The sequence below is a fragment of the Rhinolophus sinicus genome, chromosome 17, assembly GCF_057876585.1.
Source record: "Rhinolophus sinicus isolate RSI-liver-muscle chromosome 17, RSI-T2T, whole genome shotgun sequence".
NCBI classification, from domain to species: Eukaryota; Metazoa; Chordata; class Mammalia; order Chiroptera; family Rhinolophidae; genus Rhinolophus; species Rhinolophus sinicus.
In genome coordinates, this window is record NC_142517.1 from 191,478,112 (window position 1) to 191,500,222 (window position 22,111).

General features: G+C 32.8%; 1 protein-coding gene across 6 annotated transcripts in view; it reads right to left on the bottom strand.

The window, feature by feature from the left end:
* Positions 1-22,111, bottom strand: part of ERBB4 (erb-b2 receptor tyrosine kinase 4) — a 1,041,923-nt gene that overhangs the window by 291,863 nt on the left and 727,949 nt on the right. For all 6 annotated transcript variants that reach the window (XM_074312694.2, XM_019727015.3, XM_019727016.3 and 3 more), the window contains exons 6-8: positions 7,818-7,936; positions 5,009-5,150; positions 952-1,065 (exon numbers count right to left, since the gene is read on the bottom strand). In XM_074312694.2, the coding sequence (XP_074168795.1) occupies positions 952-1,065; positions 5,009-5,150; positions 7,818-7,936 (375 nt within the window). The remainder of the gene's footprint in view (positions 1-951; positions 1,066-5,008; positions 5,151-7,817; positions 7,937-22,111) is intronic.

Genomic DNA, 22,111 nt, shown 5'->3' on the forward strand with positions numbered 1-22,111 from the left:
TAATATATTTTAAACACTGGTAACTTAAAATAGCCTATTGATGGTCAACTGGTCTAATTAAGAACATATATATTAAACAGAGTATTGATGATGTGAGTTGTAATCAGAATAAGTGTCATTCAAACATTTATACTTAAATTGAGTATTACCTATGCTTTCTGAAGACTCTACTTAAAACAAAACAAAACAGAAAATGTGTGTGTGTGTGTGTGTGTGTGTGTGCACACGCGTGCACATGTGGAGAGAGACATGTCTAAAAGTAAGTCTGAAGTTTGCTCTTTTTAAAGGCACTTCATGATACGTTGGAAAGCTTAATGACATTCAGAAAATTTGGACAACATATTCATCCTGCTCTACTTCAGTTTCATTCTGGTGAGGAATTTGAACACCACAGCTGGAAGGTATTTCTTCCTCCACTAAAATTCTAGAACATGAATTACCTGCAACGTTAATTTAACACTTATGGTAAATGTCCTTGTCGTTTCATATATCTTATCTTTCAAAATATTTTAAGACCTGGAGAGTAAATGTCATATTGCATTTCTCTTTGTACCCCTTTTTATGCATAGCAGACCATTTTGTATACAGGGCAAGCAAATGATGTGTGTTCTTGATGCTAAAATAACTGTAAACCCTTGGTTTTTGCATAACTTCAAGATTTCCTGCATATAGAATGAAATGCAACTTTATTTCTGAGTTCCTATCAAAGTTAACTCTAAGGGTTATCTGGATCATTTTAGCATATATCATTCAAAACAAAATGTACACACTGTTACCACAGTTAATGCTTTGGGGAATTGTTCAAAGTCATGGAAAAGTGTGGACAGGAAGGTTTGGTTGGGGAGTGTTATGTTCTAAGATGATAACTTAGTTGGTCTGTTAAAAAATGAATGAAAAGAAAAACATGTTATAGGGCCCTGACCCGCAAAAATAATGTCAGCTATCACTTACCTTTGGGGCAAATATCAGTGCAAGGTTTACACATTTTAATCCCATTTTCTTCTATTTCCATCTTGGAACTAGGGCAGGCACGCACACAAGAACTGGAATCGACGACAAAGTTATCTGATTAAAAAAAGAAAGAAAGAAAAGGTAAAACTAGCAATAATTTTGATGTCCAGCAAGCAAGTTTAAAACAAGATATTTCAGGGTGTGAAAAAGATTATCATCATTGATAGAATATACGTATCTTTCCCTAAAACAGCTCTCTGTCTAAATATCTTATCTGAAATAGCACCTAGGAATGTCCACATTCAAATCTAAGGGCCACGTGTGTCAACAACTACCAGCAGTTGCTTGACTTCTGCTTTATATCCTGAACTGCCCCAAAGATACAGTGAATTTCTTTTATAGACTGAGGAAACTACATGACATTTACTGTGTGTATTTCAGTAGTTCCACTTCATTTCATGTCATAATGCAAGTTTGAAGTCTAAAATACTTCAAGTTACATGAAGCACAAATGAAGCTGAGGTTAAACTGCCTTGGATTCAAGAGAGTGCACTTCCAGAAAAAAATGTTTAAAAACGTGTTCCATCTTTCAGTGGAGTGCCATAGCAACTGTCCCATAGCAAACTTCATATGAAGAAACAAAATGAAATATGAAAGGGCAGTACTTCAGGAAAGTTGTACAAAATAATGCAGGGATATCTAATTACCTGGCTCATTGGTACAATGTTTAGGAGTCCTGCCATATGGAATACGCTAGGACATTCTCTCCCAAGAAAATGACCCAGTATTGCACTTAGAGGCTTCCACAATAAAGGGGAAACACAGTACCTGCTACTCCACTTTGGATTTTGAAGGCAGCATCCTTCCGTGCTTGAGAATACTGCCTCTGGCCCAGTATTTAGTGGTAAGAAAGGCTTCCAACCTTGAGGGGGACCCAGAGCAAACAAAGCACATGGTGCAGGTCCAGACTGGGATGCAAACAATTTGCTACCTGGGTCATAAAACCCAAGATACTACATGATATTTGAGGTATCTGTAGTGGGAAAATATGCCATGTGACATTATGGCAAGTCCTGATTAGACATTCACATCAGAAACCTTTAGAATTGTACAGCTAAGCCATGCCATCTGCAGCATAGAATTAAACACCATTTAAGAAACAGCTCCTGACATGCTTCTGGAACTTGGTAGAGATAGAGCACCTAAGTATGGTTCATTGATTGAACTTGTAGCCAGACTTGCCCATCATAACTAAGGTTTTGTTAGAATCAAAATGTGATAATGTCGGAAGGGTCCAACAGCTATCCACTGTAAGACGGAAGCAGGAAATTTAGGAGTAGATCTATGCAGCGGCAGAGGCACAAGTAAACTACATAAGGAGATGGTGCAGACCTCCATGTCACCCGCCATTGTGTTGGCACTTCCCACTTAGCTCATACCTATGATTGCATGAGGACCCAGAGAGAGCACTTATGAGAAGCTGGCACTTATGGGGAGGACACTAAGGTTGGTACGTGGGTGCAAGCAGCTGGAAATAGCTGGCAGCTGCCCTGGAGCCACACTAAGGAATGGATTTGAAAGATAGTCACAAGGAAAAATCCTACTAAGGGGCATAGTCCTCGGTAGTGCAAACGACCGTTTACTTTGTGTGGAAGCAACCTGAGCTTAGAATAAATGTGGACTCACGAGCAGTGGCTTGCCATGGGAGAAGAAACACTGGAAAATCTAAGATCGAAAGGATTCTAGGGTATATGTGTGTGTATATATAGATATATGTATATACATCTATATATATAGATAGATAGATAGATAGATAGATAGATAGATAGATAGATGTGTATATATATATATACACACACATACATATACATATACATATATGTATGTATATATGTATATGTATATATCATGAGAGTGGGCGCAATGTGTAAAGATGCTTGTCTTCCAAGTTAACATCCATCAGAGGGCATCCACAACAAAAGAGGCATTTAGTTGAGACTGCATCACAGCCTGATCCCACTTCCTTTCCTTCCCCTATAGGTCTTAATTCTGAGAACACTCAACAATCTAATATCTGTGTCAGGGGAACACAACCTGCAGGCAGTAGGTGCATATATTGTATAGTATGTAACCATCCTTTCTGCAAAGTTTAGGAATACCCCTTATTATATATTTTGCAGGGATTTATGCTAAGTCGAATAAATAAAGATTATGAAGAGCCTCCTAGCAGTTAGGTTCAAGTTTTGCAACCACATGACTTTAGAAAATATTTGTTGCTTGGCGTTTTTGCATTTCAGAATTCTGGATTATGGAATGTAGACCAGTATTTAGAAGGTAACCATCTTTGTTTTTCCAAGATAGCTACAGTTTAGAAACCATGCCTTATGAGCAAAGTCTATCAAATATTTAAATTTTAAATAGGTAAATATTGAAGTGTTTAAATTAGTCTACAATTTGATAGGCTTAAACTGATCCAAGACAGAAAGTTTTTGAGTTACCATATCTAAGGTAACTGGACATGTAATTTCACAAAATAGTTCTCAGTGTTTAGCCCCTTGCCACAATTTAGGAGTTGAGGGCATTCAGATGAGCCAAAGTAAAAGATAGTAAAGAAAAAGGGGAATTCCCTAGTTCAGATTTTTCTGGTACTTTTTCCACTTCAGCCCAAACCCTGGGCCTCAACCTCAGGACTTGAGGGAAAGCACCAAAATTCTCAAGAAAAGTATGGTTTTGACTGTCTTTGGGTCAAGGCACCATGCTTTGAAGGTAATAGAATAGGAGAATATTTGTCTAAGTAAAGGAACATTTTCATCATGTACATCCCCGTCCTACGACACTTTCAAACTCCCTATTTTGCAAGGATAGTAGATGGTGAGATGCAGGTTAACTTTAGATAAGAAGTCGTTAGATCAAAAACATATATTCGGATATTAAAGTTTTTAAAATGGAAAAAATCTCTACTGTTCTAGTGTCTGTGACTTTAAAATCCTAATTTAGAGGCATGCCAAAAAAATGTGTGTGCATATATATATATAAATTATTTTAACCAGTATGAAAAATATTGAATAATAATGACTACCATTGTCATTGGTTTCAAAGACTTTTTTTGTATACTATCTCTCTGATCCTTTTGCCTACCCCTTTCATACGTATAATGACTCTGGGAAAGAGAGAGGGCAGATATAATTATTACCATCAATATCTTAAAGAGGAGGAAATTAAAAAACAACAACAACAAACAAAAACTAATTAACACACTTAAAATCACATGGCTAAAAGTAGGCAAAGCCAGAATCCATAGCCACTCTAGTTTCATGTCCCTTATTCTTCCTAATCCATCACATGCATTGAGTGAAGATAACTGTAATATCTGTATGTTGTAGATCGTAAAGCCGCCTTCTTTCAAATGATTATGTGGACAAATATAGTGATTTCTTTTAGCCTTTCCAGTAGGTGAAACACTGAAGAAATGTCCCATTGGTCACTCCAAGGAAAGAAACTGCCTAGAGCAAATACCAGGACCTGTTACAGTGAATTCTTGATAAAAGTGAAGATACTCACTTTGAATCCTCAGGATGAGTTATCAATTCAGTAAACACCTCTTAGGATGCCCTTCAAATCTATTGTTACTGTTTACAATTAGATTTGATATTAAAACTATAATGATATACTATATTCCAAGACAAATAAGTAATCAAAGATAATTTTAGGTAAAAATTCATTGGTATGAGAAGCATAATTCATTTTGTAGCTTGCTGCCACATTTTGTGAAACAGCATCACGTGTAAAAACAATGAGGTATAGTAATAATAATGTTTGGAAGGCAATGGCACTATACTCTAACCTCAAATGTACCATTGCTTTGCTGAGAATTTGGACCATTCACTTTAATTTTTTGGACTTTAACTTCCTTATCTGTGAAATGACAGCAACAGTCCCCATACCCAAGTAATTTACCATGTTGCTACAAGTTTCAAATTACAATAACTTTACATGAAATTCCTTTGGTTTAAAATGATGATCTAATTAATCTGGTTGTTCTCATCCTGCTACTTACGTGGGCACTTCTTGACACAAAATGCTCCATATGTGTACTTTGCATTGAAGTTATGCTCTAGTTGAAAGGTGGTTGGGTTGTAGACAAAAGTTTGGGGACACTGAGTAACACAAGCTCCACTGTCATTGAAATTCATGCAGGCCTGCAACACAGCAGATAGTAATCTCATTTACAAATAATCTTAATAATACTTGTTAAAAAGACACGACTGCAACAGTTTGGTGAGAAAGTTGTGTTCTTTACTTAGTATACATCAATGTCATGAAACTGTAAAATCTGATAATTTTATAGTCATTAGTGCTTATTTTTTTAAGTTCAAATTTATTTAGGACTTCTACAATTTTACAAAACTGTTTATTCAACGTCAGTAAATATATCATCTACAGACATTGATGTTCAAATTGTTTAATATCTATCCACTCATTTCTAAATTAAGAATTGATTTAAATTATTGCATTTAGCTAAATGTGAAAAAAATCATTTAAGCTCAAAGAGTTTATCTTGAGTCTTAGAGTCTGGCACTAATAACTAAATTCCCAATTCTACAGGGTAGACTTTCCTTAAAGCCGATGTTTGGAAAGTTCAGTGTCTTAAATGACATTCATCACCATTGCATAGTGAGACAATATTGTTAATAGACATTTAAACTGGACGTAAAGAAAAGGCTGTGGCAGGTAACTAGTCAAGTACAAATGTAGGGTGTGCAATGGCAAAGTGTAAAGAAGTAGCTACACTTAGCCCATAGTTAGACAATACGATGGCATTTCCTGTATGGTCTTCCTCAGAATGCCACACAATTTAGTAAGAGTCAAGTTCAAAAAAAACAATTTGTTTCTACTGACTTATATATTTGTATTGAAACCTCAATTTGTTAAAATGTTGAAACACATTTGATAAGAATTAAAAACAATTTTATTGTGAGTTAGCTATTTGATATAAAAAGAGAACATAAGCATAAATACATTAAAAAAACGTGATTAACAAGGGAGTGCATGAACTAATTCTCCTAATGAAAAATATTAAACCTTCATAGCAATAATTTAGGCCTTGGAAGGCAAGCTAATGTGAACTCAAGCTGTATTTTACATTTCATCATAAATGGTACGTATGGTTTTTAATAAGCACTAATTTAACCTATTTCCTCCAAATGTTTTCTTTATCAATTGTTGCTTTAGCAAGCACTTTATCACCAACATGACAATTCCCTGACGATGGTCTTCTAGAGGCATAATCAGAACGAGAATCACTGATGAAACATTATTCACTAAGATGAGACTTTCCAGGAAGACTCTATTAAAAACCAATCTAGAATACTCAGTAAGTTTTAATTTATGGCTATAAAACTTCATGTGTCCTCATAATTGCTTTACTAACATACTTTATGCAGTGCTGTGCACAGATTGCTTGGCAACAAAGGAACATAAGTCAGAGGAGTCAAACAAATTTACCTTCCAGACAGCATACAAAACAACGTAACTTACACCAAGGCCATGGTCGGGCATTCCTGAACATCCTGTACTGAATGCCAAAGTGGAATCATGGGACCATTCCAGAAAATTAATGAAATTAGAATTCAGAAGCTCACTTGGCACTCTGCTTATCATAATAATGGAACCATGAAAAAAATGGGGTGTGAAAGGTCTAAGTGAAAGTTATGACAATTCTTGGTGTTTATTGTTGTTACTGTGTTGGAATTGTTAACCCGACACCTTTCAGCATCCTCCAAATCAAGCTTCCATCCCCTCCCTCTCTGGTGATAGGAAAAGGAAAGGGTCTCAGTCCAAGGCTTGCCAAGCAGCTTCTTTAAATTTTAAACATTTTAATTTTCTTTTGACCTCCTGACTACTCAATTCTGCAACACATAATTTGTTAAATTCCTTTGACATTAAGAAAACACACAAATAACTATTTATAACCTAAGCATTATAATTTATATTTTGCTTATTTCCAGAATTAAGTGCCAATTTGGAAAAAACAAAACAAAACTCAATTCTAAATATATATGTGTATTCTCTGAATATTTGAGAAGGGGATACAAGAAAACAAGTTCCTGTGTTCATTTTCAGGAACACAAACAACTTCTTATTTGATGGTTTAACTTAAAATGAAACTGATAATATTTCATATATGAAATTGCATTAACTATAGCTCACAGAATTAGTTGTACTTATTAAAAGGAACAGAAAGAACTGTCTCAGGGATATCAAAATTAAATTTAAAGTGTCCCCAACAAGCGATAAATGTGAATTTTAAGAAAGTAAAAGTGTCTTCTTCTAAAATAAAAATCACACAGGATAGCGTATAAATTGCTTTCAGTGTGCATTTGTGAATCTTAAAATTTTGAATAATATTAGTTTGTAAACAACATTGACTAAAAAAGTAGTGAAATTTAAAATTGATCTGCTATTATCCTGAAATTCATATTTGAGAAATAAAATGCAAGTGCCCCACTCAGAAGACTCAATGACACAACGACATAAACAGGTAATCACCGTAAATTTTAGAAAGCTGTTATTAACTTTTAAAAAGATATCTCAGTATGTTCTCCTTTATATTCTCTAATAAATCTCACTGGTCATATAAATTATAACAGAAAGACATAATTCATTTAGTAGAACGGAACAATCCCAGTTAATCAATAGCCACCCAGCGAATGAATGACTTCTAAGAAGGCAGATAATATTTCTTAATCTTAAAATGGTTAATTAGATTTTTTAAAATAAGATGTGAAAGATTCGGTGTGCCTGAGTCAAAACAGGAGAGAAGGGAAAGCAGGGGGATAACAAACAGGGAGGACTCCCAGGCTTACAAAGCAATCGGTGTCCTTGGGTCCCGAGCAGCCTCCAGCACACTCTCGATGACAGCAGTCACTGACATAGGGTCCGTAGCACCTGCCATCACATTGTTCTGCACACACTGTCCTTGTCACTGCAGAAGACAGAGACAGGGCCTCGATCAAAGTCAGCTACCAAGAGAAACTTCTAAGGTGATTTGGAGTAGCTGAGAAAAGCTGAACGCGAGAATGACAATTTACTACTCTACCCACCATTGACTCAGTACAGCAAACGTTTATTGAACGAAGTCTGTAACAAATCAAAATGACTGCACAGAAACTTTCAAAATTAACACATAAATTAGTTTTTATAGTCTTTCGTGTTCCTGCAAATGTTTATAGTGCTTTTCAAAAATCATACAAATTAGCAGGAAATAATCAAATTTGAAGTAACTGAGTAAATCATTTGGCATGTTGTGATAAATGGAGTTAGCAGTCAAGTCATTTCACGATGTGCACAGTAAGGTCCTATGCCAGAAGTCCCCAGAAATAAATGCAAGGTTTTTAGTAGTCAATGCAAAAAGGGAAACCTAAACATTTACATGATTCACATGATCTTACATGATTCATATCAGATAGATAGATTGATTGACAGATACAGATAAGTGTCTTTCTATTCCTGAGATTTAAATGAAATTTTTACCAAGACTTGGACATTTTTACCAAATGTCCCTCAAAAAGAGGGGCATTTGTAAGGAACAGAGCAACATTTTCAAAGAAAGGAGGGAAGGGAGGAAGGTAGGAAAGAAGGAAAGGTGAGAGGGAGGGAAGAAGGGGACACATTCATAGTAAACACAGCAAATACTTTCACTGTTTTTTTTTTTTTTTTTTTTTTTTTTTTTTAATTAAATTTATTGGAGTGACATTGGTTATAACATCCTTCAGTCTAAGCTGACAGAATTATATCACGGAATTTTTCAGTAAAATCAATACTGTAGGTGGGGCATCAAAATCGAAGGACACAATGCTGTATATCTCATTCATTAAAAAGAGATATTTTAAAAGTTCTTAAAGAAGTGCATTTTATAAGACAGGTGTAGCTCATCACTTCTTCGCTTTGGTGTTTATACAGCAGGCCGGTTTCTCCCCACCTCTTGGACTAGGTTCTTCAAAGCTGCCTTCACTGCTACCATAGCAAGACTGCGCTCCTTAAACATTAGTCTTCCCCAGAGTTGGTTTTGGTTGGTCTTAGTCAGTCTTGACAATGTTCTCTGGGCTCTGAGCTCATGCCTGAATGAAATAATTCATCCCCTATTTTTCTTATTACCTATAGGTAGATTACTTCCAGATCTAGGTCTGGATTCTCTATTGAATTGCAGCATTTAGATAGCCTAAGATGTAAAAAATGGAATGTAACTCACTTTCCCAACTCCATCACCAAATAGCTCTTTCTTCTTTGTTCCCATATCTCAGCTAATAGCAGCACAATCATCCAGTAGCTCAACTATAATTTAGGGGTATTTTTTTTTTCCTTTCACCATCACTTCTCATACCTAATAAAATTACCAAGTACTAGCAATAAATATTCTTAATTACTGTGCCGCCTCTTTACTCCAACTTTGCTCAGAAACGTACTTCTAAATTATCACATGACCTTCTAAAAAGTTCTCAGATCCTAATTCATCCTCCACACTACTCTAATAGCAATGGCTGGAAAATATACGTCACTGCCTATACATCTGTGTTGTTTCACAGTACAAAACTTCCTTCCCATAACTATACTAAAGGGCTAAACCCATAGCAAGAGATACATGTCCTTTATCTATTGACCACTGTCTCTCTCTTCACTGACACCTTTCACTATTCTCACTGTCCTTCTCACATCCAGACACACAGAAACACTACTTGCAATTCCTGTTTCCTGGCATAGTTCATATGCGACTGTGTTTCTTATTGCCTTTTTTTTTTAGTTTCAAGTGTACAAAACAATGCAATAGTTAGACATTTCACCCTTCACAAAGTGATAACCCCTCTCCCCCATTCTATTACTCCTCTGACATCATATATTTCTATTACAATTCCATTGACTCTATTCCCTATGCTGTACTCCATATTCCATGACTATATATATATATATATTAAGTTATAGTTGACATGCAATATTATTCAGCTTCAGCTTCAGGTGTACAGTGCAGTGGTCAAGCCTCTATACAATCCATGAAGTGGTCTCCCTAATAAGACATGTGCCCATCTGACACCCTACAAAATCTTTACAACATTATTGATTATATTCCCCAAACTGTCTTTCATATCCCAGTGGCAATATTGTAGTTACCAATTTATGCAATCTAATCCCCCGCCCCTTCTCTCTCATCCCTACCCCCTTCCCATCTAGCAACCATCAGTTTTTCCTCTATATCTCTGAGACTGTTTCTGTTTACTTTGCTCATTTATTCAGTTCTTTAGATTCCACGTGTAAGTGAGATCACGTGGTATTCGTGTTTCTCTGATGGACTGACTTCACTTAGCATAATGTTCTCTAGGTCCATCCATATCTGAAGTTCCTGAGCTCATTGCCTTTTCACAACACATCCCTTCATGCTAAATCCCCTTCCTGTCTTCTCTGCCCAGCAAATACTCATCCAAAACATCCAGCTAAAGTGCCGCTTTTATTTGAAACCTTTCCAGACACATCTCCAGGCTGAGTTAGTATGTCACTCTTGTTTTTAAGCAAGCAACTAATGTCAATACAGCAGTGGATGAGGTCTGAAAGCCTAGGCTCAAATTCAAAATCTACCTTTGGGATAAGGCAAGTGATTTAACCACTCTGTATTTCACTTCACCATTTTTACGATGGAGTTAGTATTAGTTCGTGTTTAATGGGACTGCAGTTAAAAGGAGATGCAGTGCGTAACGTGTTCCCTATTAATAGTGTTCAACAACTTTTAGATATTATCATTGCACTTATCGTAGTATACTGTATTGATTCCATGTTTGCGCCCCTACTAAACTATTAGTGTAATTTATTGAAGCGTATTGTATTATACAAGTTGTATCCTTGGAAACCAGCACAGTGTTTGGCACTTAATACATGACGAATAATTATTCCCTCAAAGTAAATGAATAAGTCATATGTAACCAATTCATCAAAAGTAATGTTACTTAACGCTTAACACCCTTATCAAAGAAGATAGCATGTAGAGAGTTAAAGAGGTAGGGCACTAAGAAATATAAATAGACAAATATTAAAATATCAAGAAATTCTGATATTTATAAATATCAAGAATTATTAAAATATCAAGAATTAGAATTATTGTTAATATCTATTATTAGATTTAAATACTCCTTAAATTATGCCAGTGGTTATTTCATAATTCCACTTGGATTCTTTCCAACTGAACATAATGATATTCATAAAATGACTCATAATGTTTAAATATGAACTATATACTTTCGTTAGACATGATTATATTCCTCCCCATGTGGAACAATTAACAAAAACATCAAGTAGTGTTTCAACTAAAAGACCACTTGGACTCACCCTCTGTCTTGTTTTTAATTTATAAAAATAAAATCATATGATACATCTTAGCAAAAGCTTATAGAGATTTTGAGAAAAACAAATTTTTAGGTCTGGATTTGTGAGGGCATATTTTGTATTTGTAGATTGGATGACATCAAATTTTGAAATAAATAATTTCTTCTATAAGTATTCCAGAATAAAATTCTACGAAATACATCAACTTGGCCTGTGCCTTTACTGTCCTTAAATCTTTGCTCAAATCTCACCTTCTCAATGAAGTCTACCCCTATTTGATACTGAATCCTTTCTGAACCAGTGATTCTTGATGAACCATTGGACCTTCCTCACCTTTCCCCCTCCCTGCCACCCTCCCTCCTTCCTTGCTTTCCTCCCTTCCTGTATCTTTGCTATAGCATCAATCACCATCTAACATATTTTATAATTAACTCATTTATTACATTTATTTTGTTTGTTGGTGTATTCCAATGTCTAGAACTGTACCTGGCATCAATGTAATTTTTTATGTGTATGATGTATATGTGTAATGTATGTGAAATATAAATAAAAAATTATGTGTATATATATATATATATATATATATATATATATATATATACCAGTAGTATATGCATTATATATGAAATACACCCAAATAAATTATATCCGCTCATTAACTCTTCATATTTATAAATGTGCTTAATGTTTTTAAATTTTAACCAAGTGATATATTTATTTAGTGTCCTAATTAGTAATTCATAACATATAAAGAAAACATTTCTAATACTTTTGTGAAGAATAGATTCAAATACAATTCCTCTCTTTAATATTCAACAAGGTTCTTTTGATTTACCAAAATTTGCTAACTGAAATAGCAGATTTATGTTAAGTAAACAAATTACTAGATTTGAAATAATTGTTAACACAGAGTAGTCTGTTACTTTTCTGTTAGTTGACAGAAATTGCTGTTGGAAAATAGAATGAAGTGAGTCAGCAATCATATCCTGTAAGTCCCATGATATTTTAATCCAAGACACATATGTTGAAGTATTAATTTCTATTTTTAAGTCTATGTTGATTTAAGGTAACTGTAAAATATTTGCTTCTCTTAATTTACATACTTTAGTGTTTCATACAAAATAAGAAAAATTTATAAAGATAATTAACCATTAATTTATTTTAAAATTATTTATTAAATGTTCATATTAAGATAATTTATTTCATTGAGTATGGTATTTAAATATGAAAACAATATGTTACAAATATAATCTAACAATATAATATTTAGATAATTATACTGTAAAATTTGTAAAACATGCCTTTTAAATTATTCAAACATAGGTATTGAGTAAACTCTAAATATTTCAAAATAGCAATTTCTTTTATATAGTGATTACATATCACCTATTTTTTTCAGGACACTCTGATCGTAGTTATGCAATTCCACTTCAGAAACATGCAAAGAAACATCCTTTTAAGTCATTACTTCTAAAAAACTTGATTTAAGCTATTAAAAGAGAATTACGGTATTTGCTTCAAAAACAGTCTATAATTGATGTAAAAAATAAAAAGTAATATACATTCAACACTAATGTCTAAGAACTGTGTTGTATACTGAAATTAATATAGTGTTATATGTCCACTATAATTGAAAAATAAAAATTATTTTATAATAAAAATAAAAAATAAAAAGGAAAAATAAGATGCAGTTAACACAAATGTAGCACTTTTCGCCATCACAGTTTTCACATGACTTAATTGCAATTGAAAGTTTAGTAAGCAAGAACCATACTTGGAAATGTTTGTTCGACAGATAGCAATATAAGTAAGCAAAAAAGACAACACTATAAGCTTAATCTCTAAAAAGTGATGTGACATAATTAAGAAACATTTCTTTGCGTCATGTGAAATTTGTTTTTAGAAAGAAAACATTCCCTGTGTACAATCTATTTAATGGCATGCATTGATTAATAAGCATTTCTTACTTACTATGAATTAAACACATCAAACTATATTCATATTTTAATATGCTGGAATTACAAAACAAAACAAAATTGCTAAAATCAATGGCATAACTCACATTGCCACCATGGGAGCATTATCTTATAATTAATTTAGTTATATTAATTTCTATTGTGACTTGAATATTTTTTCATTAGCATTTTTCTCCTTTATTTAGTATCCTTTCACATTTCTTCATTGGGTGCATTAAAATATTTGGGTCAAATTCTAGCTACCTTATTCATTGGTGGTACATCACTAGCTGTAGTTGTTTCACATGAAAGGTTAACATGGGAAGTGAAAATGCTTATTACATTAGGGTCAGTAAACTTGAAATTGGAAATGGTGATTCAGTCAAAATATCTATGAGAACCAGATCGGCAAAATTTCAGAAACCAAACATTCCATAGTAAGAGGGATATTGTTGAGAGAATATATCTCAAAAAATTAAAGTATCTGCAAGTAGATTTATGATATCAGTATCTTACTAATTAAAACAATGGCTTAATTACTTTTTTAAATATAACAATAATCACACTTAAAGTTTCTCCTTTAGAACAAATTTATTTTATTTAGAGAATTTTGGTAATTTACTAATCAAATATTTACTGTTGCTTTCTATGAGTTACAGAGACAATAAAGGACATTCATAAAAGTGGCAAAACAGAGCACGAACATCACAGTGACAAAACAAAAAGATCTCTGCTCTATAAGAAATAAATAAGGATAAATTTAGGCAAAGTCTTTATAGGTGTCTTCTTCCCATGTTTTTATATTCTGACACTTTTCTTCTCGGTTATTTCCATCCTATATCTTCTATTTTCTCAAGCTCCATATATATATACACACACATGTATGTATATGTATATCTATCTATCTATCTATCTATCTATCTATCTATCTATCTATCTATCTATCTATCTAAAATGCTTGGGTTAATGCAGAGGTGATTTGGGTAAGATGAGACGAAGAATTTATTGACTATTGGAGTGATCAAAACACGACTGAGCTACGGAGTAGGCTTCTTTATTTTTCATTTGTCAGTATTAGAGGGAAACCTCTTCTGGATGCTTTTATATGTACTTAATTATAGATGGGGGCTTGATGAAGTGCACTCTAGAGGGACCTTTTAGTTCTATGATCCAATATTTGTTTCTATGAATGGTGAAATTATGAGTAAAATAATAAACATTTTGGGTGGAGCAGTATGCTTTTAAAAAGCTACTGTCATGAGAATATATTGTAAATGAAACAATGCTCATAGTTCATCCAAGAATACACATTACTTCTAAAGCAGGTTGAAATGTGTAGAAAATCAGTTTAAATGAAACTAATGCCAAACTCTAAACCACTACTTATGTTTCCAAAGGAGAATTATTGGACACGTCTGTGTGTCCAGTGCCAGGTAGACTCTAAGAATCACATAGGATGATGTAAAATAAAGATGTATGGTCCTCCTCCTGCATTCTGATTCAGTAAATCTGGGGAAGGCGCCAGAAAATTCAGTTTGTTTTTTTTTTGTTTTTTTTTTTTTTAATTGAGAACCCCAAGGTTTTCAGAAGTAGCCTTTATAAACCAACATTTCAAAATCTCTGTTCTTAGACTCTCTCTTTCTTCCTAATGAGAGAATAGTCCAGGAAGGGTAAAACATTTATTTTGATGGGAAACCAGAAATGGAAATGGGTCTTGAATTGCACTGCTGCTTCCTATTTCACACTGGTATAAAGACTAATTAAACCAGTAATTGTAGCTACCCAGAGTGAGGTCTCAGGATATATAAGGCTATATCCTAATTTGGACAAGGAAGGGATTTTGCACTTTAAAAATATATCAATTATTTTAACCAGCAACAGGAGGTGTGTGACAATGAAAAAGCTCTCAGAGAAGATGTTGATTTTGTTTTTTTTTAAGAATTGGACTTAGCAAAGTAGAATTATGAAAAAATATTTGAGCCTTCCAAACTACCACCATCATCTATTTTCACATCACAAGAGAAAATGTAAGTGATATCTTCTATTCTCAATTTCTAATTAGTTTGGTGATAGCTACTATAAAGGAATTGGCTAGGTCTATACCCTGAGGTATACACCTCCACAGGTAACATATGGTTTAGTCCTAAGGGCCACAACTACGATAGTTCAGCTGAAAAATATGGAAGAGACTGACAAATCTCTTATTGAAATTGACATTCAGAGTCAGTTAATAGAAGTATGCCCAGATTTTGGCAGCTAGTAATCAGCTTTGACCCTTGTCTCAGTTAAATCCCTGGTGATCTATAAGCTATGGCATGATAATATTGTTAGTTGTGTCAAATGGGAAAGGAATCTTGTCTAAACTATTATTCACTACCAGATGCTTTATTCCTTTCTTTAATGAAATTTTATTTAACCTATTTTTTAAAGACTTGTCAATGATTCATTGAGACCTTAAAGCTGATTTTAAACTACTCTCTTAGCCACCAGGGAAATTCTCCCTTATAAATAGGCTATAACACCATCAATGTTTGTGAGTTAAGATTAAAATATAATAATAATAATAATAATAATATTGCCCTCTTAAATTAACTATAAAAATACTCTTGAAAGTGGGTGTGTTTTTTTTTTTTTTTTTTTTTTGCATATTTCTTACAGGGGTGTGTGTGTGTGTGTGTGTGTGTGTGTGTGCATGTGTATTCAAGATAATAAACTAATAAAGGAACTATATAAATCCACATGAGTAAACCATAAAGAATGTTTTAAGTATATATATATATATATATATATATATATATATATATATATATTCCTTTAATATATATATATATATTAAACTTGGAAGCTATATATAATGGTACACAAATAAATGACATGCTGGAGATGAAGTAATTTAAAAAATGGAATCATCATATCATAGACCTGACACAAACCAAGAAATGAGGAAAAGTTAACATTCAACTTTTCCAAATCACCTCACATTATACTAGACCACACATTTCTGTGTCCAGACTTGATAGAAAAAGAAAAAGAAAGCAAAAGATCCTATCTCTTTTACTTATTCCAGCTCCCTATCCAAAATATTAATAGATGGGAATAAAGATACTCTCTCCTACTCAGTATATGTTTCAATGAACTTCCTTCTCAAGTTGACAGAAAATTAAAATCAAAGTTGCAAAATTTTGTGATGAAAATAATATGGAAAATACAGAGCTTCACATCAGGTAAGCAATGAATAAATATTTGTTGAATCAATGAATGCTATCTAGTCTAAATTTCTCATTTTACTGATGAGGAAACTGAAAATAAAATATGCTGACTTTCCTACAGACAAATCCAAAATAATGTCTAGACATTTCTAAGGGATAAGAAGACCTCTTCAGGGTATTCCAGGCAGTTTATTGTTTCTTAACATTACAGCAGAGCCAAATCTTATAAGCAGTTTGTGAATTAAAATGGCAAATAATGCTAAAATGCAAGGAGAAACACTACATTTAATAGCACTATTGAAAGCTAGTTATCCCTCAGCTTAATAATTATTGTGTACCTTTCCATTGTCAAAATGTTTTTTCATCAAAATTCAAACTCATTCACTTTGTTTCTGTCTTAGATGAAGAGATATCCTTTTTTCTGTTTTAGGTTATTCCTGAGCTCTAGGCAGCCCAGTCCTCTAATGTTGAAGTTCAAGTTTGTGCACTGTAAACTATTATATTTTCTATTCTACAGTTAGCTGCTTTCTTTACTGAACATTTCTTCACAGACAATACTCAAGACCAGGGGTGTCCAAACTGCGGCTCGCGGGCCAACCTGTGGCCCACGATCCATTTTTTATTGGCCTGCAGCAAATTCCAAAAATATATTTAGTTTACTTAAATAAACCAGGTGAGGCAAAACGTACTTCACCTCGAGTGAGTAGCCCGGCTGTTTGTGTATTTTACTGCATATGGCCCTTGGTGAAAAACGTTGAAGAAAGTTTGGACACGCCTGCTCAAGATGCTCGTATTAAAAATAAAAATTAAAAACAAATTCTCTGTTTACCTCATGCTTGTTATTATCTTCAGAGAATCAAGCATTTTGCAAGAGTTATCTATACCACACACAAACAAAAATAAAATTGATATATCTCAAATCTCTATCTTCCGCCCTTCTTCAGGATAGCTCTAAATTTCTCACCTGAGTTTCTAATTGGTAACTGATTATTTTACGATCAATTCTACTTGGATGAATATGGGGTATCTAAGACTGATAAAGGACATAATTGAACTTCATTATTTCCATCCTGGATCCAATTACAATACTATTCTCCTATATTATCTTTCTCAGTGACTATACCCATCATTGATTCAATTGCTGTAACTTAAAGCTTGAAATTTATCTTGAATTTCTCCTCTCTGTTTCATCACAGCCAAACCAGTTTGTCAAAAAGCCTTATTATAAAGTGTATTGTCTATCTCTCAAATTAGCCTTTTTTTCATCCTGGTTCTTTATATGGCATGTTCCAGACTTTTTCTCTGCGTGCCTGATGTCTATACATTCTTCAAGAATCAATTCAGTAAAAATTTCCTTGGTTAACCTTTCACCAAGCTCTCACCTAGAACCTTTAACTCTGCATCCATGCCCCACTTCCTTCTTTGTGATCTCATGTCACACAGACTTTTATTATAGTGCCTACCCCACTGTATTGTAATTCAGTACTTCTGTAGCTATACCATGAATATAATATCTTGCAGTCACAAACCCATCTGTATTAAAATTTTATCTTTAAACCCTAGCACAGTACCTGGCACTTTAAAAGAACTAATGAATTCTGAGAATATTTATACACAAGTAAGCATGCTAACAATCTGTGAGAAAACATTACAGTGTTTCAAAGATACTATGCATTGCTAACATTTACTAACATAATAATATAATCTGATAACATATATATGTATATATATGTATATATATATTTATAAAGGTAGATGATATATACTATATAGAGATTATAGAGAGATTATAGAGAGACTATATACACATTACATATATATATATATATATATATATATATATATATATATATATATATATATATATATATATATATAATATGAGATAGAGATAGAGATATAGAGATGGAGTGCTATAATATCACCATACAGTCCAATCTTCTTTAGAAGAAGCAGATCCTAACACAATAAGTTGGAACTACCTTAATTATTTGTATAGCACACTAGGATTCCACACTGTTACTCTCTGAAGACATTTTAAATACTTGCAATATTTATAATACATAAAGATTCACATCAATTTTATGTAAAGAAGTCTTAAAAGCAAAGTGAAGAAAAATTGAGCTAAGAATATGAACAGAAAGTTTAAGAAAAATATTCTAAATGGTTAATAATTATGTAAAAAGATGTTCAACCTCAGTTATTATCCAGGAACTATGAATTAATATAAGGAAATATGGTTCTGTGTATGATTGTTAAAGAAATTATTTCTAGTTTTTACGAGCATAAAAATTGGGCACAGTACTGGTGTGGGTCTAAATTGATGTAAGATTTTTGAAGAGTAATTTGTCTATCAAATTCGTGTATGCAAATTCACATGTGACCAAGCACTTCTATTTCTAGAATTATGACTTACCGAAGAATGTGCACATATGGACAAATAAGTATATAAAAATGTTCGTTGGTTGTAACCAAGACTAATACAATGTTACCTAAATGTCCACTAACAAGGGATTGGCTAAGTTAAATTATAGTGCTTCCATAACTTGGGAAACTGCTGCAGCATTAAATAAAGAATGAAATTGGTCTGTATCTACTGAAATGAAAGGATTTTGAAAATATAATGTGCAGTAAGATGCAACTGATAGAATAGACAGAGTGTACCTGTTTTATGAAACATAATCCCAGAACGTATATATGCTTACATGAATAAATATACACATCACACACACACATGTACATGTATATACCAAATTTGTTACCATATAGTAATCAATTAATGGAAAAATACAGGTTGGGGGTAAGTTGATCAGTTATGGGATATATCATTACATTTAGGTCTATACATTTGAGGATCACATATTTATTTTAATCTATAATATGAAATAACCTATATACTTCGCAGAGCACATTAATTATCTCAATGTTAGAGATGAAGAAGTTAACATTAAAAAATATTTAACTAGCTTATCCCAGGACACATAATAAGTTATCATAAAGTACTGTTTTAAATTCGTTTCCAGACACTTACATATTTTCATAAATATGTACATTAAGAGCCACAAACAATAGATGTCTAAACCTAAAGACTAAACAGGGTGGTGTTGGGAGGAAGATAGTTCCAGAAGGTATTTTAAATACAACATTGAAAATATTTATCCATAAAGATATATGTACCCCTACGTTCACTGCCGCATTATTCATGGTGGACTAGACATGGAAACAACCAAAATGGCCTTCGATAGATAATTGGATAAAGAAGATGCAGTACACATATACAATGGAACACTACTCATACATAAGAAAAGATGAGATACTGCCATTTACGGCGAAATAGATGGATCTTGAAATTTTCATGCTAACGAAAATAAGTCAGACAGAAAAACTTGAGAACCATATGATTTCACTCATATGTGTGATACAAAATTGAAAGCAACAAACGAATAAGACAAAGAAGCAAAACTCATAGATAACAGTTTAGTGGTTACTAGAGCGTAAGGGACAGGGGGTTGGTAGAAGAGGGTGAAAAGGATCAAATATTTGGTGATGGAAGAATTGACTCTGGGTGGTAAACACACAATGCAATATATAGATGTTGTATTACAGAAATGTACTTGAAACCTATGTAATTTTACTACGCAATGCTACCCCAATAAATTTCATTAAAAAAGGGAAATGAGAATGCTTCTGAAATTTCAAAAAAACAAATACAACATTAAATAACTAACATGATCTACACATATCTGCTTTACCTCTTGAAAAATAATTTGTTCTGGAGTCATTTTTACTAACAACACAATTATGAGAGTTGAGTAATGAAAACTAAGATATTACTCAAATACTCTTCAAATTAGCCAAAAGCCATAGAAATCAGATTATTTCATATTTAGCATTTTATAGAACCTTATGTATGACTGTGTTCCACCTGATTTTACAGAGTAGGAAACTGAGATCCAGAGAGGGTCAACATTCAAGTCCATAATCTCAGTAATAACAAAAAATTTTAAAGCAGAACCACCTAAAAGAGTTACCACAAACACATGCTTAACACATATAAGGAAGGATGTTTTCAAAATATTACCTTTCTTCTCATAGAGCATACATTTGGTATATTTAAAAAACAAACAAACATAATCATGTCTGCCCAAAAGTTAAGTGATGCTTCTTTGCAATGTTCTCAAACTTTTTATTTAAATCAGCATTTACAGTACAAACATATTATATCATGGCTCAGTACATACACTCGTATATATGTTTAAAAGTTTTAAGGAATTATATTGACCCTAATTACGTACAAAGCATTTTGATATTGCCTTTTCTCCTCTATTCCAATATGGTCTATTTTATCTAATTTATTATATTTCAATAAAATTTAATGTTGTTCAGGGGCCACCATTGTGATTTTATATTCGACTAAAGAGTTACAACCAGCAGTTTGAAAGCATCTCTCAACTGTGTGTGGACAAAAGTCAAAACAGGAAATTATAGAAACTAATCTTACTGTTCCTTGTACATATGTGCAGCAAATTGGCCTTCTAATGCATTTAGAAATTTAGGGCCATCAGAGATGAAATTTCCTTTTTCTGAAGTGGTAGGATCCCCAAGGCTATGGAAACTTATTGCATGTCAGTGCCTGCCACAATGCATTCCCTCTGGGGTTGTGTCACTGAGACTGACAATTCCCTGAAGTTGTGCTTTTCATTCCCACCTTCATAACTGGATATTTACAGTAAGTAAATATTTAGGTAAGTCTGAATTTCTACTCCATGGCAGTACATTAAACCATGGGCCAGCGTAAAATGTTTGGGATTGTCTTCAAGAAACATATTTATAGAAAATAATATACCTATAGTATTAAATAAAGATTTTATAAATTATTAATATATCATTAAAATAAATTATCAGTTCTCTGATATGTGGCCAAAACTTTGGACATCCAAATATTACAAAAAAATCTAATACTAAAGAAAGTGTAATTTTTTTTTTGTTTTCTTTTTTTTAAAATTCTGAAGTTACATAAGCAATACACATTTTTAAAAGAAATGTAAGTAATAACAGATATGCAAAATTAAAAAAAAAACCCACATATATCCTTTTACCACAGTAGAAACCAATGTCAATTTATGTTGGACAAATTTTTTATTCTTTTAATTTTTATTGAAACCTTTTGTTTTAAAAAATACTATACTACACTATAATGTAGTTTAAATGATCTTTTTCTTCTTTTTAAATTTTTGTCTTTTAGGCCGTGTTTAAAAAGACCTTCATAATCCTATATTTCTTACCTATATTTTTCTAGTACTTTCGGTTATTCCATGCATTGAAACTTACTCTTGAACACACCTATAGTCCATCTCATGTCTTTTAAACTTTTAATGTACAATTAATTTTATGTCTTTTCATTTTATGGTAGGGATCCAACTTTACTTTGCTCCATATTGTGAACGACTTGTTCCAAAATTATTTATTGAAAAATTATACTTTTGCCAATTTAAAAAATGCTAACTTAATAAAAACTAAATTACTACATAGACTTTAGCCTCCATCTGGACTTTCTATTACATTCCATTGAGACAGTTTCATTCTTAACTAATACTACAGTGTTATAATAATTATTACTTTATAACA